At 31.8% G+C, this 12780-nt stretch overlaps 2 protein-coding genes across 2 annotated transcripts; both read left to right on the forward strand.

Moving 5' to 3' along the window:
* The first annotated feature begins 646 nt into the window (after positions 1-646).
* Positions 647-9448, forward strand: LOC105334107 (ubiquitin carboxyl-terminal hydrolase 27). Its single transcript, XM_066070764.1, has 16 exons — positions 647-752; positions 919-966; positions 2270-2404; positions 2567-2626; positions 2768-2890; positions 3004-3075; positions 3529-3678; positions 3816-3884; positions 4019-4075; positions 4699-4799; positions 5945-6036; positions 6546-6607; positions 6825-6884; positions 8120-8266; positions 8436-8528; positions 9107-9448. The coding sequence occupies exons 1-16, from the start codon at positions 738-740 to the stop codon at positions 9290-9292; spliced, it is 1470 nt and encodes a 489-aa protein (XP_065926836.1). The 5' UTR covers positions 647-737; the 3' UTR covers positions 9293-9448.
* Positions 9449-10728: 1280 nt separating this feature from the next.
* On the forward strand, positions 10729-12747 carry LOC105334106 (E3 ubiquitin-protein ligase RNF19B). Its single transcript, XM_011437433.4, has 3 exons — positions 10729-10873; positions 11347-11614; positions 11967-12747. Exons 1-3 carry the CDS (start codon positions 10826-10828, stop codon positions 12587-12589), a joined length of 939 nt encoding a protein of 312 aa, XP_011435735.3. The 5' UTR covers positions 10729-10825; the 3' UTR covers positions 12590-12747.
* Positions 12748-12780: the final 33 nt, after the last annotated feature.

Here is a 12780-nt window from a genome sequence, read left to right on the forward strand (position 1 = left end):
ATTCGAGTCTATTATTTTAATATAGTAGTATTGATATAGTGTTATAAGGTAAGGAGATAGCATTTAATTGGCTTGACCGGCCTTTTCTCTGTCAGTGTGTACATAAAAAACAAAAGTGTAACACTACCCCGAATATTATGAAAGCTGAATTGGGAAATATCAAAAGCGTATGACCTAAATTACTTGAAAAGTGCTGCTAGAATCCTGTGCTTCGTTGTTATAAATAAAAAATACGTTGTATAATCAATGAAATTAAAGAAGTCGAGGGGGTTTCCGATAAATAATGACAGCATTTATTTTATTCGATTATCAATAGGATTCTAGCAGTAATACTAATAAACATGAACTAATTGCCGATCGAATTATTGTATCATACATACAAATGAACTTCAAGGTACACTTTTTGATTTTTTGTTAAGGTAAAAAATTAATGTGATCTATTTTAAACTGTCCCGTGATACCATGGCACGGCAGCTTCAAAGATCGAGTCAATTCAGAAGTAGAAAAATAATATCTTGGCGAACACATTCAATAAATATTAATATTTAGAATTGTTTTCACAAAAATAAACAATTTCTAAATTGATCATAATATCGACCATGATTAAACTCGGAGTTGCCTTAACCTGCCCGCGTATTTCTATCTTAGTTTCGGTTTGCTTACTAAAACATAAGTTGCTCGTTTTCGGAAAATCTTTCATATTAAAGTGAAAATGAAAGTAACCATAATTCCTAGCAATGGATAAGAAAAAGGTATGAATGATAAAAGATTTACATGCCATATTTTATATATTATGATATCAATTTCATCTCCACCCATCTCTCTCTCTCTCTCTCTCTTAGGATACAAAACTGCTTTTCAATATACATGTACGTAATATCTACAAGATACAATGTGATTTTTCTGATTTAATTATAGACCAAATGTGACAGCTGTGGAGTACGTTTTTCTTATAACAAGACTGAGGTAAATATGATGCAAAATATCTGTATTTTACTTGACTCTTAGAAAATGAATGTCAGGCAGCTTGAATGTCGTAATAGCTACGAAAACGAAAACTGTACAAGGACATCGTAACAAACTGACAGCATCATAGCGATGCTGTCAATCTAACAGCATAACTGTTAATGCAATAACACATTTCTTAAAACTAAATTTAATGGAACCCCCATCCTTTTCCATTAAGCAGCGCTTTACTGTCCCAATTCGCCTTAGCTCCCATGACAATTTGAATAGGTAATACAAACGATGATATAGACTGAATAGGGATCCTGTAATTTTTAACCGCTTACTTTGACTGTGGGAAAAGTTATCCTTCACAATTGTTGTCAGGGTGCTTAAAAAATAAGTCACAACATCGACAAAAATGATAAAAGTTGCTATTATTTGATTTGTTGTTTTAAAACTGTGATTTGTATAAAGATAATTTTTGGTATACATGTATTTATATCACTTACCGGGCACTATAAAAAAATCAAAATCATGCATGTCATTTGAAAGCAGTTATATGTACATACAAACATGTTATATTTACGTACATGTTATATTTACAAAAATCTACGAGAGAAATCGATTGATCTATTAACTATTGTACCTGGCTTCACTTTAATTCTACCACAAAAATATAACCTGGATATGTAGATCAATTTTTGGTAGATCTATTGACGCATATTTCTGCAACCTGAGCATCATGTGTTGCTATCGGCGAGAAATAGCGGGAATAGCCTGTGATATTATGCGGCTATCTTTGGTGAATCAAAGAAGAAGTACATTATACCTAATCAAAGGAATTTTTGTGTTTTATTACAGATTAAATATTTTCGTCTATTTTGTATGTGTATTCAGGTTTGAAAGTGATCTATTGAACTGCCGCTTTGTGAACACAAAATACTAAAAGCGAAAATAGGTAATAAAACAATTATTTAATGCCTGAACAGTCAACAGACCCGAATTGTTTCCCTTGGTTCAGGGAACAGCTCAGTATCATCTATGGATCTGCAACTTGGGAAAAATAATCGGGTCTATCGACTGCTCAAGCATTAAATAATTGTATATTATCAATCCCTATTATAAAAATGTTGTTGCCGTTACATTAATATTGTATCGGTCCGTATGGAAGTGCTCGGGAAGATTCATTAGATAAGTCCCAAAATGATTGGAATAGGTTTGACACGTCTTAATTTTATCCTTAACGTGAATACGTGACTAGGACTTCTAACAGAAAAAAAAACATCAATACATGTACATATTATCCAGGTTTTTTTTACAGGGTTATGCAGTCGTGTTTAAGAGCTGTAAACACACATTGTGTTCGAGATGCTACACAGACTTGACAAAGACGGTTGACGGTGTTGAATGTGTTAGATCATGTCGGAAAAAATCATCTTATCCAGATTTACTAAAGGTAAACTGAAAAAGTTTTTTTAATTGTTTGAAATTTTTAAAATTTCACATACGCACGGGAAAGGTAAATTTCAATATGTACTAGTGCGAATTTTGAAATTTTGGATTTTATAAAATATGTTAAACTGTTGCTCAGGGAGAAGTGGGGGTTTTTTGGTTACAGATAAACTGTGCCAGTGGGAAAATATGCTGCATGGTTTGTAATGACTGTCTGGAAGGATGGGTAAGTGAAAACTCGTCAGCAATCACAAGCTAACACGATAGTACCTAAAAGATCTTGCTACTTGACAGATGGTTATACACATATAACAGTGCAGGATGTTCGAATTATGGAATGATAATAATGATTTTTGTAATATTTTAGTGTAAGGAATTCGACTGCCATCATCCTGTTTGCAATAATTGCTCACAAATGCCTCGGTCATGTAAGCTCTGTCCAAAGCCAAGCGAACAGACGTGTAAAAGACCCGTTTTCATCAAAGACCAGGTAATCCTTTTTAAGAGACTATGTTAAATATTATATGAAGTATTTTGTGTAACGCATTATAACTTGAAGTGGTTCGTTTATTACTTGAACTCCTCTTTCTATATTTATTCTAGTCGATAACCAGAGAACGTTTTGCTATTGATATTGATGAGGATGTACGCTGTCAAGATTGCAAGCAACAAAAGGTAACACTTATAACAAAAAGGGTTTTCTAGGTAATTACATTTCAAAGACTAGAGACTACATCAGTTCGTACAATTTTTAACAAAAACAGTGCATTCTACAAACATTTACATTTTACTAACGTCAATGTTTGATACATTTATACCACACAACACGTAACGTCTAAGCACAAAGTATAAGACGGAGTACATTCGTTGTTTAAGATTCACATAGTTGTCTTCTCGAGCATTTAGAAACATATTCTGAGTTATAAGTACCTACTAAATTCATGTATTTATAAGAAAATATTGCATTTTTAGCCTTTTTATATTGTTATCTCCGACAATTTATCTAATATCAAATGTAGATTATTCATGATTTGTTTTATAAAAATTGTTTTTTTTAACAGAGAGCATGTTTGTGCTGTATTTGATCTTTGAAATAGAAAAAGATGCGTGTGTTTTTTGTGTTACCAGGGAGAGATCAAGCTTTGTCTGTGTGACCATGTCGTGTGTCGTTCCTGTCTAGCCAAAGCGGAAAAACACGAATTATCAGTGGAGTGCCCGCTATCATCATTATGTCGAATGCGATATCCGTTAAATGTTCTTAAAAGTTGTAAGACAGAGGCAAGTTAGCTATAAGAAAATAAAATCCTATGCTATAATTATTTGATTGTTTTTGAGTGTGAGTAAAATGAAGCTAAGTATGACAGCTTTTCTTAACCTTTTAAACATGTGACTTAATTTTCTTGAACTGTTAATAGAGGGACACCTCGCCACCATTTGGAATGCCGTCTGTGGGTTTGACCTGCTATGCAAGCTGCATCCTTCAGGTGTGTAAAATGTAACAAAAGGCAAACAATTGCAAATATTTGTTTTAAAAAAGTGCAAACTATTTCAAAAGAAAGACAAAGCACATAAGTTGCGCAGAATTGATGACGTACTGTTCTGTTTGATATTGTTACAGGTACTAAGTAGCACCCCATCTTTTGTCACGTTACTGGATCAAAATGCACCAAAAAAGGTTAGTCTGTCATAAAAAGTTTATTATGTTTTCTATCAAATGCTTTCAAATAACATACATGTATATACATCTACCGAGTATTTCTCCCTCTATTTCTTACGGAAACTTTAGTTAAGTCGTAGCTCTATAGAAACTAACAGGACTGATATAGACACGCCCCAGTTATCGATTGGTCGAAATCTACAGCGACCTAAAAAAAAAAATCACGGACTGCACGAAATAATCATGATGTTCGCATAGAAGACGATTTAGTTGTTTATAGATAACGTACTGATGTACATTAACAGTAATTTGGTGAATTTTACTCACTATTTACATTCAATGAATCAATTTGTTAAAATAAAGATGTAAATATGAACAATGAAACGCCCTCTCTGCTGATTCATGTGGGTTATGAAGGTGGCGACATTGCAGAAAAAATACATAACCCGCGTTAGCATTTTATTCAATCAATAACGGGTTAAGTTTATCGGCAACAATTTACTGTTCATAAATAACATTTTTATCTTTTTTTCCGGGGGGGGGGGGGGGTGGTGGGTGGTAATACTTTTATTAATTGGTAATAAAATTATTTAAATTGGTAATAGATCAATAAATAATGTTAAGATTTGTTGACTCAGTAGGAGTCCTTTTCAGATCTTTTACTGGCCATATTGAAGAACAGATCTGAAGTCAAGGACAAGGAACAAGACATCATCCACCTCCTGGTGTTCATGGAGTCCATGTAAGTACATAACACCAAGATTTCATAAAATAAATTGAAAATAATTTATTTAACATTATCTATTGTTATACTTTCATGTTAAATACTGAAATCTGATTGGTTAAGACGCAGTTAATAATATATAAATAGTGCCTGTTTGGGAGGGTAACAGTTGAAATTGACACCCCGAGAAAACCATTGTCAACCGACGCAAAGCGGAGGTTGACAATGGTTTTCGAGGGGTGTCAATTTCAACTGTTATCCTCCCAAACAGGCACTATTTATTTTGTTATACTGAATGTCTTTTTTAAAATTTTTAAGAAAATTTTACTCCTTTTATATAGGAATAACGTGAATTCTACAGCGAACCGTACGCGCATAATTTTCGCGCATGTAACATTTTTTAATGTTACCCGTTGCCAAGTGCGTTGCTAACGCTGAGGGTAATAGTAAATATTATTAACTGCGTCTTAACCAATCAGATTTCAGTATTTAACATGAAAGTATAACAATTTTTAATATTACCCGTTGCCAAGTGCGTTGCTAACGCTGAGGGTAATAGTAAATATTATTAACTGCGTCTTAACCAATCAGATTTCAGTATTTAACATGAAAGTATAACAATATTTACTATTACCCTCAGCGTTAGCAACGCACTTGGCAACGGGTAATATTAAAAAATGTTATTCATGTACATGTATAATATTATATGATAAAAATATGATATGATATGATATGATATAATACTAAACATACATATATGTACATTTTTGTTTCTGTCGTAAACGTTTAAGATAGAAAAAAAAAAACTAAAAAAAGAAGAAGAAATGTATTGACAATACAAAATGAGTTTTATATATTAATTCATGTACCTGTAACAGTCAGAGCGTTGGAACTATTAAATTTCATTTGTTTTATTTTCCCTATAATTATAAGATTTAATTTCTTAAACAAATAGCTGAGGAAAATGTGCTTACTAGTGTAACGTTTTTTCCCAACTCTATTGCACTTGACTTGTAATTAACAATTATCCAAAGCCTGAAAAATATTCTCCATGGTCGAAGTACATAAATCGATGATTTAAAATGATAATCCATATTATACCCTATTAAACCATCAAGCATTTCTTGCAAACAAATTAACATTCTGTTGTTTTACATTTATAGTGATGGAACATTTGATAGATTCAGTCAAAACGATTGTGCTTCTTTTCTTCATGTTTTGCTGGATGCACTAGACAGGGATGAGCAAACACAAGGTTGTATCTTTGTGAACATAATCATATTCACATCAGGCCGTTTGATTTTTTTTTTCTTTGAAATATGAAACATGCAAGAGGTTTTTTTTTTCATCCAAAACTAAGGATATCCCCTTCTTAACAGATAGTGATGATATTGTACGAAAAATGTATCATAAATGATAAAACTTTTGCGTGCATTTTCTTATTTTAAACATGTTCCTTTCTTTTTTCCTTAAACCCAATGAAGAACTCAACTAAAAATGACAAAGAGCTAAAAAATAAGTTAACATAAAATGCACAGTGCCAGCTCATATTCTTTCAGAAACGTTTTCAATTAAAACCTGTATGCATAAATTATACCAAATGACATTGGTTTAGAGGGGAGTCAGTAGCATTGACGGTACAATATTTTTCTCCATGGGTAAACAAATCATTAACAGTCAACCCTATATTGTACTCCAAATGTACATTTACAGAATGTCACAATTTAAAAAAAGATTTAATACGAAATAAGTTTTCTTTTGTAGGTGATTTTGACGTTTTTTTCGTTGACATGATTGACGAAATAGAATGCAGCACCTGTATGTGTGTAAGAAATATCTTTATTTGTACTTTTTACATGTAATTTTCTAACACTTATGACTATATAAAAAGGACTGAAAGTACAGGTAAATACAAATTATAGTTTGAAAAATCATTTATATCATAAAATGATTACATGTTTTAGTAAATTGGTGTATCAATAGAAAATGGTCCACTTGAGTTAATTTGTTTTAATGAATAGACATGATTTATGTATTTTAAAGAAAGAACATGCTGATTTCCAGCGAGTTTTGGGCATCCAATTAAGAACCAATATGTCCGAGGTACGTTACTGTAATAAATAATTGAAAGTGCTCTGTAATCTACTGTAAATATTAAATATTTAATATTAAATCTCAAGGAGACTGGATAACAGAAATCGTTAAGATACAAACTACATGACAGTTATTGTATAACTTTGTAAAGAAAAAATCCATATTATGCATCTTTTTAAATTTGGGTACTAGGGTCCTATAATTTTATGCGGAGCTCTTTAAGTAGAGCAATACAGTCTAAAAACCATCGAGCCAAACTCAAATCATTCAAAATGGGGGGGGGGGGGTGATTTTCGTTGATTGTCAATTTCTTAAAGGTTTCGTTGTGGCATAATTTCGCGGAATCCATTGTAGATATAGTAGAACACTGTTTTTCATACCGTAAAGATGATATATTCATGAGTAAGGTGTACGTAAGAAATCCCGAGGAACTGAGGGATACAAATTCTACTCATTCAACAATATTTACTCTATTGCTTTGTTTATTTGAGAATTTCTAACACAAGTACCCTATAATCCGTACTTTCGTTGTAATGGATATAAATTAACTTTGAATTTCATTCATCATCTTATAACCCATTTGAATTCCGTGGATTTCATTAAATTCGTAATTACATGTACGTCGTGTAATAACATTTAGAAACTAATGTTAGCGCCTTGTACATTGAACAAAAAGGTTCTAAAATTCTAATTGTAAAACTCTTTATCCTTTAATAAGGATGAAAAATGATGATTTTATTAATGAACGAAGTCAAAGTTTTTTTTATACCATAGTAATAAATACAGCCAAAGAATAGACATTGGATATCGCATTTGTAATAAATAAGTCCTAAGTTCCTGTCTAATTTCCCGCTTCTACTTAATGATACCTGAGTCAAAGAATATTGAAAAGAATTTCTCTATAGAAAGGCCGGGATATATTTTAAATTCTACGATTTTGTAAACCCGCTTAAAGGCCCAAAATAAAGTTGTATCTAAATTACAGAAAACTACAAACACATGCAAAGTAAATGTATATACCTACTTAAAATATATTAGTTACCTAACGGTAAAGCAACTTTGTTTTCATGATAATATGGAAACCTTGTGTTTGCTGTTTTAAAGTCTTTACCAAAAAAATGTTGATCTAGTACTTTTGATACAGAAGAAATGATATATTAATATTTGGACAGCTGCTAAGGTAAAATCATTCACAGATGTTGACCTTTTATATATTATTGTAAAACTGAATCTATTTGGTACAGACTTTGGACAAAGACAATTTATCCGAAGAGATTTTTGAGAAGGGATCACTTAAGTGCTTCAAATGTCAGAGTAACGAGAAGCTGGTGAAGAAAACCAAGATGTTAAGCTGTCCTCCAGTGTTGGTGTTTCAAATTCAACGTATTGTGGTAATATTTTGTTGTGTATTAATACTTCAATTTTTGTGTAAAAAGTTATCTGTCTACGCATTCGATTTCACATTCTCTTAAATATTTCTCTTCTGTAATTCATACTCTTAATGGTAATCATTATGTGTTTTAATTTAATATAACTAGTGTATTTAATCATCTTAAACAGGAGACAGGAAAAGGTTTCTTTAAAAGAACAGACCCTGTTGAATTTAGTTTTGATCTAAAAGTGGTAGGCCGTGAAGATGAGAAACGTGTAGAGGTAATATTCTTATCAATACATGATTTGTTGGTTTAATTTTGTTTGAGGTGGTATGGGACACTTGCATGCTGTGACGTACTCCCCATCAAAAATAACAAAAAACCAAATATGAGTATTTTTTTTCTTTCCCAATACTGTTACCTAACAGGGTAAGAGCGTTAGTTACGAATCTGTAAGTGAAGTGTTTGAGTCCCACTGGGGCTTTTATCATTTTTTTCGTTTCAATTTTAAAAAAAATATTTTTTGTTTAAATATTGTAAAATTTAAAAATTCTAACCTGATGAAAGTATTTTTTTTATATAATTAATATACTTTCAACCACATTGATATCGATATAGGTGTCCCATCCCATCTTAAGTAAATTCAATGAAGATTGAATGTAATTTTTAAATCTATCAATCTATCTTCAGCAGCGCACCAAAGAAAAAAAGATAAATTTTGCTTAAAAAGGCTTTAAAATTGCTAATTGTTAATATTTTCATTAAAAACAAATTGATATTTTTTGTCTTCTTGTACAGTAGTGCCTATACAAGTTTTAATAAAGATTCAGTAGTATCTTTTCTTTTCGTGTTGTTAAGGTAGAGTACATGTTGTATGCGGCTGTTTATCATAGCGGTGACTTGGAGGCGGGCCACTACTACAGCGCCGTGAGGCGTGGGTCTGACTGGTACATCTGTGATAATGAACACATCTGGAAGTGTAGGGATGCAAAAGAAGTGCTCAAATTTGAAGACGCATATATGCTATTTTACGAACAGAACTGAACTCATTTTGTTTCACAAAAACATACTTGGTCCAGCAAAATGTTCTTTTTTTTAGGACTTATTCCAAGGTTTTTTTTATTATACAGTGTAATTATATTTTTTTGAATTTGAAGATTTGAATTAATCAAAATAAATGTATGGACAACTTTATGCATATCACAAGAAAAACAATTTTATAAAATATGGAATACACAGATAATTAACAACAATATATTTTCGAATGGACGATATTGTTTAAATAATTTTACGTCATTTTGTGATTTTAAATAAAGATTATTTTAAAACCGAACCATAATTGTAACACTGCCAGCTGAGTATCAGCAGTAATAGGGAGTAGTGCAAACATGTGTATTCAAGATAATTGTAAAAATAGAAGTATTGCATATTTATTTCAATTATTTTCTTTTTCAATATACTGGGCATGTATTGAAAAAAAAATAGTTAATAAAAACGAAAAGAGTCTTTCCACCGCATTCATTTTGATATAGCATTTACAAGTACATTGCTAGTTAAGCTTATGTGGCTTACATTGAAGTTAATTAAAGTAAAGCCGTGTATGCCCTCTTTTAAAATATATTATGGATAAAGAGTTCTGAAATTATTAATGCTACTTTGATATATTTTAAATCAAAATTTAAATAAATCGAATTATTAGAAATGTTTTAATAGCTGTGTGCATTTTTATGAAAGTAGTAGTATTGTGTTCTTTTGGGGGACAATGATAATTATATCACAATAACATATATTTGTTTAACACCTTGCATAATATTGTATGCGATTGTTATGTTATTATGTTTAATGCTGATGAGCTTATTGCTCAAAGTTGAAATAAATAATAAATAATAATAATAAATTGCTCCAAATAACGGCATAATTAAATAATTTTAAAAAATCTCTAAAAGATATACATGATGTATCTAGACGAAAACTTGAGGGCACATTTAAATCAAAATTAAACTTTTCACCTAGTATTGAATCGATACCAAACGCCTTCTACATGAAACGCATCAATATATTTAAATAAATCCTTGCGTTTGTTGTTAATTTGAACGAAAAAGACTTATCTAATATAACCCAGCTTACATAAAATAAAAGAGAAAGAACAACAAATACACATAAACGTTAACATTTTTAAATCTGGGATTTAACTGTTATTTTTATGCCTTATATGTAATTGCTGATGGTATTTTGATATCGGACATGGTTAAACGCATTAGTTATTCTTAGAACTTTATTTATTTTTCCGTTTCAAAATAAATAAACTTTTAGATAATACATTTGTGAAGCGATCAATTTCAAATGTGTAATTTTGCAAAGTCTTATCATTAAACAAATGGAATAATGTGAAGTATTTTATAATTTTGCCCATAAAATATAAAATATCGTCATAATCGAAACCTAAACAAAAAAGTATGGTTTCGATTTGATTAGCTCGAAAAAAAAAAAATAAAGCGAAAGTAGACCATCTATCAATTTTCTAAAATCGACACTGTGATAAAAAGGGTTATAATTGTTAGACAACCACACAAAGCTATGCAGTTTCAAAGGTTGTCTTCGGAAACACATATAAATTTTGACACGGTAAGTGAAATATATAATATAATTGTGTTTATAATTATATATGTGTTTAAATCATACAAGCAAGATTTCAAATGTTTACCAATTAAAGGTCCTCAAACCCCTTTTACTTTCGTTTTATTACCGTACTGTATACAAGTAAAACTTTGTAAAACTGTTTAAATTGCATGTGATTGGTGGCTATCTCTATAACGTAATTGGTTTTACATGAATATAGCTTTGGTCTACTGACCTGCGGGTCCAGAGGACGAATACTGCAGGGACCTCTGTTAATTATTTATAGTGATAAATAGAAACTGAACTTCCTTCTTCTGTCATTTCAGTGTCTAACGGATACTACATGTATATTCCATTTCCTTAAGAAATATAGAAGTTTTAACTTGTATGCGATTCTTCTACTAAAGGTGTGGAGGACCCCTAATAGTGATAAATAGAGATATAACTTTGTTTATTATGCCAGTTTATCCATTTTTTAGACATCTAAAACGGTTGGAGAAATCAAAACTCCTATTGCGGCTCTCTGTGGAGTTCCCCGCCACTGTGTGGAGATTGTGGACATGGAGGAAGGCATAATCTACAATGATTGCCGAGATGTTACGACGCTTTCCCGCCCTTTACAGGTGATGGTCGGTACTGATGAGAGGCGTGTCCCGTTCTATCTACTGACCACAGATGCCGACATGATTGATCAAGACCCTGATGACGAGGAACCGCGACTGAAAATGTCTTGTGGTCACGCAATCAGTCAGTGCAGTTGTATTAATTTTGATTATAAGTTATAACTAATATGCAAAGTGTTCACCAATTACATTACATAGGTTGTTTGAAAATTGCTATTACTAGAGTATATGAGCAGACAATTGAATCACAAGTTTCAGATAACCTTTACTTTACATACAATCTGCTAGATAATATCCCACAAAAGCGCGGAAATTATCACTTAACACATTAATATGAGACAATGCTTAGTATGTTAATGCATATATTTTTGTTCCTTATTGAATTGTGTCTGCTCTAAATGCATGTAAATTCTTCCATGTCGAAACTTTTAAGTTTACAGTAGGTAAATAAGATTGTATTTTTTTCATTTTTACAGCTCCATATAACTTGTTTGGGCATATGCGGAATTCGTTGACACACAAGGTTAAAAGTTCAGTAACCTGTTTGACCCCCGGCTGTAACCAGGAATGGAATATGAATGAAATAACTAAGAAAGCAGATATGACCACGGATGAATCTTTATTCTTTGAATATAAGATATCGCTGAACGCTATTTTTAGTCACAACAATGATACCTCAGAATGTCCGAATTGTGGTCAGTTTTGTCAACGACAACAAAACACTCAGGCTGTCCGGTGCAGCATCTGTTCACCGAAAAAACACGAAAAGCAAGCTGATTTCTGCTGGGATTGTAAAGCTCCATGGGTACCAAATCACACATGCAAAAATCGAGATCTAGAAGCCATACAGAAAATATTGAACGAAGCCCCACTAAAAACCCTGGATTATTCAAAAATTGAAAGGGTGCCCTCGAAACGCCTTTGTCCTAACTGTCGAACTCTTATCGAACACGAACGGATGTGTAAACAGATGAAATGTCCGGGTTGTCAAACTGAGTTCTGTTTTTCATGTTTAACTCTCTGTGTTGGTAGCAGACTACAGTGTAGTGGATACAGTAAGGAGTGTAGTGTTGCTCCGGTGCAAAACGCATTCTCTTGATTGCTACATCCCTGTATTAAACCAATTTTCCGTATGTATGATGATTGCTTTGCTCATCAAACTGAACTAATACATGTACATACTTGAATGATTATTATTTGAAAGCATTCGATTCTCGATAATCAAGAATTATATATAAATAAATGAACTATATTTTGTTTTTTTTTTTGTTGGTGTTATTAGATTGAAGA

This window comes from Magallana gigas, chromosome 9 (genome assembly GCF_963853765.1).
Source record: "Magallana gigas chromosome 9, xbMagGiga1.1, whole genome shotgun sequence".
Taxonomy (NCBI): Eukaryota; Metazoa; Mollusca; class Bivalvia; order Ostreida; family Ostreidae; genus Magallana; species Magallana gigas.

What these genes read in the sequence shown, in the direction of transcription:
- LOC105334107 (XM_066070764.1), top strand. An exon ending in CTGGTGTTCATGGAGTCCAT is followed by an intron (nt 4,800 to 5,944) that starts GTAAGTACATAA and finishes TTACATTTATAG; the next exon opens with TGATGGAACATTTGATAGAT. An exon ending in AATGCAGCACCTGTATGTGT is followed by an intron (nt 6,608 to 6,824) that starts GTAAGAAATATC and finishes TGTATTTTAAAG; the next exon opens with AAAGAACATGCTGATTTCCA.
- LOC105334106 (XM_011437433.4), top strand. Translation starts at nt 10,826, where the DNA reads ATGCAGTTTCAAAGGTTGTCTTCGGAAACACATATAAATTTTGACACG. An exon ending in CACATATAAATTTTGACACG is followed by an intron (nt 10,874 to 11,346) that starts GTAAGTGAAATA and finishes TCCATTTTTTAG; the next exon opens with ACATCTAAAACGGTTGGAGA. An exon ending in GTCTTGTGGTCACGCAATCA is followed by an intron (nt 11,615 to 11,966) that starts GTCAGTGCAGTT and finishes TCATTTTTACAG; the next exon opens with CTCCATATAACTTGTTTGGG.